This window comes from Chelonia mydas, chromosome 13 (assembly GCF_015237465.2).
Source record: "Chelonia mydas isolate rCheMyd1 chromosome 13, rCheMyd1.pri.v2, whole genome shotgun sequence".
Classification (NCBI taxonomy): Eukaryota; Metazoa; Chordata; order Testudines; family Cheloniidae; genus Chelonia; species Chelonia mydas.
The window spans coordinates 39,132,745-39,138,744 of record NC_051253.2 but is presented as its reverse complement, the minus strand read 5'-3'; the positions used below and the strand labels follow the sequence as shown (position 1 = coordinate 39,138,744).

Genomic DNA, 6,000 nt, shown 5'->3' with positions numbered 1-6,000 from the left:
TCTTGGGTCTGGTGGGGCAAACGGAGGCCCAGAGATAGGACAGACTCTTCTGCCGAGCTAAGAGTCTAGCTGGACAGATTAACAATATTGCTGGGTGAGTTAAGGGTACCACTGTTATGGCCCCTTGTGGCATGTAGGAGTTTAGATAGTTTAGTGTCCTTTTTCCTCTGTAGAGAAGCAAAGTGTGTGTTATAAATGGTTTGTCTAGTTTTTGTAAAGTCCAGCCACGAGGACGTGTGTGTGGAAGGTTGGGGTTTTTAATGAGAGTCTCCAGTTCTGAGATCTCATTCTTGATCTTCTCCTGTTTGCTGTAGAGGAAGTTGATCAGGTGGTTCTGCAGTTTCTTGGAGAGTGTGTGGCACAATCGCTCACCATAGTCTGAGTGGTATGTTGATTGTAATGGATTTTTTACCTTCAGTCCTCTTGGTATTATGTCCATCTGTTTGCATTTGGAAAAGAAGATGATGTCTGTCTGTATCTGCACAATTTTTTCATGAAGTTGATGGATTTCCACTTCATATAGCTAAATTCAGTGCCTTGCATGGTGACAGGTTTCAGAGTGGTAGCCATGTTAGTCTGTATCAGCAAGAACAATGAGGAGTCCTTGTGGCACCTTAGAGACTAGCCCCATACAATAAATACTACACTCCAGGCTATGTGTGTAGGCGATGGGGCAGGGGGATATGGGGTGTGCTTCCATATTGTGGAAAAGAGAGGGGAGATCAGGGAAGATAAGAGATGACTAAAACATTTGGGGCCAAATTTACAAAGGGTCTCTGTGTGACTAATTGTTTACCTAGGTGACAAGTGAGATTTGATCCTTCAGAAAAAGTTCTAGGAAAATCCCCTTCAGAGGGAACCATGAAGCACAATAAGAGGTTTAAAAAATCCATGAATATAAACCAACTTTTCCTATGACATCAGCACCTCTGCTGTATTATTTGAATGTGACTATTATTGGCATGTGAAAAGGAAAAAAGAAAGAAAGAATACAACCAGATTATTTATAAGACAATCACTGTGTTGCTACAGCAACACAACTCTGCACTGCCTACCGAGGGATAGATAGATGAGGGGAAAGTCCTCTCTGTGTTGGGATAGATGTGTGTACAGAAAGCTGCCTGACCCGCAAAGTTATCAGAACCCCTCCTTTGATACCATGATTTCCCTCCCCTGCAGACGCTTTGTTCCTAGGGGGCACAGCGGAGTCTAAGAAATAATACAAATGACAATATTTTCCCACCCCACGGGTTCTGTTCCCTTCTGCCACGAACCTACCTGCCCCTAAGCCCTCAAGCTCGAGCATCTGTGGCAGCACCAACCAGAAGCATTTGCAGAGCAGAGACAGTCACTTCTATGTAGTCAGCTGTATGGGATTCGTGGAGGTGGGGTCCCGAGCTCAGAGACTGCATAAACCTTTGTGAGGCTTTTCCTGTGGTTTGAAACCGTTCTCTGCCCTGCACAGAGACGGCTGGATACAGAGGCAGATCAATTCTCTTTTGGTGTGAGGACTTAGCCAGTGGTTTTGTCTTGGCTATTCTGATCCTGTTTGTGCAGAGTAAGATTCCATTAGACAACCTGAGAAAAGTCTTTTCTTCAAGGAGATAACCCTGTCTCTATCACAGCATTTGTCTCAAAGCCTAAATTCTGGTCTGTGCTCATTATCTCTGAGTTTATCTATCCTGTTTCCAATATTTCTGTGTGCATCCAAGATGTGTGTAATATATCTGCATATATATGTTATGTTCATATTGTCTCTGAGTATATCTATTGTGTTTTTATTTGTGTCTATCTAGAATGTTTCCAATATTTAAGTCTGTATCTATTACATTTCAATTCTATTAGTGTCTCATTATGTTTCAAATATATATGTATGTATCCATTATATGTAGGTTGCACCTGAGTGTATCTATTAAGTTTCTGTGAAATCTGAGTGTCTCTATTATGTATGGTTGCAGAGCAGCAGCCATGTTAGTCTGTATCCACAAAAAGAACAGGAGTACTTGTGGCACCTTAGAGACTAACAAATTTATTAGAGCATAAGCTTTTGTGGGCTACAGCCCACTTCAGCGGATGCAAAGAATGGAACCTATAGTAAGAAGATATATATCTTATATACATACAGAGAAGGTGGAAGTAGCCATACAAACTGTAATTAGCCTCTTACAGTTTGTATGGCTACTTCCACCTTCCCTGTATGTATATATATATTTATCTTCTTACTCTATGTTCCATTCTATGCATCCGATGAAGTGGGCTGTAGCCCACGAAAGCTTATGCTCAAATAAATTTGTTAGTCTTTATGGTGCCGCAAGTCCTCCTGTTCTATTATGTATATAATATATTTGTATCTACTATGTGTGCGTTACACCTGAATATATCTATTATGTGTTTATAATGGTTATGTTTCTATTACATCGTTATCTATTTCATGTTTCCATTACCTATGTATGTATCGATTATGTTTCTAGTCGCTGTGTCTCTACTATCTATCTGTTATATGAGTATCAAGTTTATAGTATATTGGAATGCAAATATTATGTATCTCATATCTGAGAGTATCTATGATGTTTCTATTGTATCTGAGTGAAGGTGTTATGTATCTATTATCTGTATATCATGTCTAAGTATATCTATTTTGTTTCTATTCTATCTTTGTCTACCTATTATGATTCCATTTGCTCTGTGTGCATCTATTTTGTTATCTCCGAGTGTCTATTTTGCTTCCCTTGACACTACGCTCAGTCTGTGTTGCTTCGTTCCCCGCACAGAAGGGACCTATGAAGACCCAGTGACTCAAACAAGGCAGCTTATAATCTCATAAGAAGACAGTATGTTTCTCAGACGCCACCTACAAGTCTGTTTCTTCCTATCCCTTCCGGTAGGCGCAGTATCCCAGCCAGCCCTCCGGGCTGCTCCCGAGGTACATTGCAAGGGAGGACCCGGATGAAGGGATCAGGAGAGGGTTCAGCGCTACACAGGATGAGAAGCAAAAATCCTTCCCTTTCGGGAAACCCTCCAATGAAGCCAACGACACGCTACCTATTACTGCGCCGTGGGAGACACAGAGAAACAGATCAGGGGAGCAACGGAGCAAAAACCGCGCACAGGAATCTGCGATCTGAGAGCGATTGAGAAGTCATGGGGACTGGGGGTATTTTCTATAAAAGGATTAAGAATAACATTTCTCTCCGTCTCTGCTCATAGTCAGCCCTGTGATTTCCCTTAAAGTGGGTGTACGATTTCTGGCATTATGGGGAAGAAGACGCAACACAATTTAACTTAAAAGCAGGAATATATCTAAACAGAAGGTCCCCCTGTGGTACGCATAATAGGTACACAAACACAGCCACACATTATACTTGCATGGGCTTTTTAGTTTATACAGTGTGTAACACACAGTCACAGAGTAATCTCGTAATTAGATAGATTTTGCATAAACCCACCCTTAGCATGCAGGAGGAAATACCCCCCGACACCCTAGAAAAGGCTGCTTCACTGGCTGCAAAGATATGAGAAACTTCGCTTCTGCTACTAACATTTCTCAACAGTGAAATTATATTTGCCACGTGAGGGCGATGTTGCCCCGGACAATAAAACAGACCACACCGTATTTTCCTGCCCGGGGAGTTCGCTTCTCTCTTACCACGGTCCCTCCCACCTTCGCCCCTTGTAATCTTCAAACAGTTTCCACCTCCAGAAGTACCATTTCTGAAGCACTTTAGAGAGTAGAGACAGCCACTCCTGTGCGGCTATTCAAGCGAGAGGCGCTCCACCAAAGAGACACAATCGGTTCTTCTAAATCATCATCTAAAGGGCAACATTCTTCCCTTCGCTCCTCTACAGAAACCGCGATCAAAAGAGAAACCAGTTCTTGCTGTTGGTGGCACCAGCTCTCCCTCCCTCCTTCCCTCTCTCCGTCTCTCTCGGTCCCACATTCCAGGAAGACCCAAGGATGCCTTTAGCTTGGGTCGCAGCTGTGCTGATGCTGTCTGTTCTAAGTGGGTGAGATTCCATCCCTCAGCCTCTTCCCATTGTATTCTTCCAGCTGCTAACCTTATCCGCATACATCACGATGTTAACAGTGCCTAAAATCTTGTGTGTGTTTATATGTCTGTATTATGCATGGAAATACAAGGCACTATATCTGTGCTTATACAGTCTGTCTGTGTTATGCATGCATTGTATTTCCATTATATCTCAGTGCGTCTGTGATGTCTACATGATGTCTGTATCTACCGCATGTCTATTAGAAAGGAGTTGAACCAGTATATTCCTATTATGTCTTCTCAGACCTGTTACGTTTCTGTTATATCTGAATGTATGTACACTATGTTTGTATCACGTCTCTCTCCATCAATGGTATTTATTTTATCTGAGCGCACGTATTATGTATTTATTGTGCCTCCCTGTATCTAATATGTTTCTATGTACTATTTCTGTTACGTTACTTTCTTTCAACATGTTACTGTTATATCTGAATGTGCCTGATACGTTTATATTATATCTGTGTCTGTTGCCTTCTATTATCTCTGAACATCTACAATGTTCTTATTATTCCTATCTCAGTGTAACTATTATATTATTATATCTCTATATATTCAGCGTGTTTCCATTATGTGTCTGTTACGTGTATATTAACTTGTGTATCATTAAGCTGCTGTTATGTCTCTCTGTATATACTGTGCTTCTACTCTGAGTGTTTATATTATTCTGTTTTTATTGTGTCTGTGTATCTATTTTGTTGCTATTACATTAAGTGCACACAATACGCTATTTTCCCCGCGCAGGACAGAGCAATGGAGACTCAGTCACCCAAACCAAAGGCAGCGTCCTGATCTCCCGAGGAGAATCTGTGGTTGTTAACTGCACCTATGAGGCTGTTTCTCCCTCTCTCTTCTGGTACGTGCAGTTCCCCAACCAGCCCCCCAGGCTCTTCCTGAAGGACCTGGGAAGGGAGGACTCGGATGAAGGGATCACCAAAGGGTTCAATGCCACCCATGACAAAAAGCACAAATCCTTCCACCTGTGGAAACCGTCCAGCGAACTGAGCGACTCCGCGACCTATTACTGCGCCGCGAGAGACACAGTGACACGAAGCAGCAGGGGAGTTGGGCAAAAACCTCCCAGGGGCTGTGGCAGGAATCGCAGGCTCCTAGGAGCGACTCCGGGTGGAGGGAGGAGGAATTCTGTAGCTCAGGAAAGCTTGTGCTCAAATAAATTTGTTAGTCTCTAAGGTGCCACAAGTCCTCCTTTTCTTTTTGCGGATACAGTCTAACACGGCTGCTACTCTGAAACCTGCACTGGACTCTGTCTCTCAGGAAACCAGCACGAAATCGCCTCTTTCTGCTCCGGCCCCGGATTTTAGGACATGTCATAGAGCAAAATTCACCATCAGCTCAGGAAAAAGGGGGAAAATGAACGGAGCTGCGTAATCTGTCTAGGAAATGAAAAATAATAACTCCCCCCATCCCAGGTTGGGAGGGGGGTTGAGAGCCGCTGGTCGAAACAAGCAAGACAGACACAGCGCGGGGGAGGGGTATAACATAGACACACTAATATTTACCGTCTGTGCACTCACTTTGCCATGTGGGGGCGGTGTTGCGTTAGGAAAATAATATAAAGGATTCTTCTGCCTCTCCTGCTCTGCCTTCTTTTGAACAGTCACCGGGGTGAAAGTAAATTTAAAGGATTTAAAGGTATGCCCCGAAGTCCTGAGCAGGGGCGGGGCCTCAACCGGAAGAGGTGGAGTCTTTAAATCCCCAGGCCCTTTAAATCCCAGGACCCTTTAAATCAAGATTTAAAGGGCCAGGGGGACTCGGGCTGTGGTGGCGGCTGGGAGCCCCCTGCCCTTTAAATCACCCCTGGAGCTACCAGCTGCAGAGGTGCCTGGGAACCCCCCGAGCTGCCCAGGCTCCAGTGGCGATTTAAAGGGCCCGGGACTCCCCGCAGCGGCTGGAGCCCCAGGCCCTTTAAATCGCCTCTGGGGTAGCAGTGGTA

The 6,000-nt window shown here is 43.9% G+C and overlaps 1 protein-coding gene across 1 annotated transcript; it reads left to right on the top strand.

Moving 5' to 3' along the window:
* The first annotated feature begins 3,627 nt into the window (after nucleotides 1-3,627).
* On the top strand, nucleotides 3,628-5,251 carry LOC119563598 (T cell receptor alpha variable 18). The gene is made up of 2 exons (XM_037877035.2): nucleotides 3,628-4,001; nucleotides 4,791-5,251. The coding sequence occupies exons 1-2, from the start codon at nucleotides 3,956-3,958 to the stop codon at nucleotides 5,234-5,236; spliced, it is 492 nt and encodes a 163-aa protein (XP_037732963.2). The 5' UTR covers nucleotides 3,628-3,955; the 3' UTR covers nucleotides 5,237-5,251.
* The last annotated feature ends 749 nt before the right edge of the window (nucleotides 5,252-6,000 follow it).

What these genes read in the sequence shown, in the direction of transcription:
- LOC119563598 (XM_037877035.2), top strand. Translation starts at nt 3,956, where the DNA reads ATGCCTTTAGCTTGGGTCGCAGCTGTGCTGATGCTGTCTGTTCTAA. An exon ending in GCTGATGCTGTCTGTTCTAA is followed by an intron (nt 4,002 to 4,790) that starts GTGGGTGAGATT and finishes TTCCCCGCGCAG; the next exon opens with GACAGAGCAATGGAGACTCA.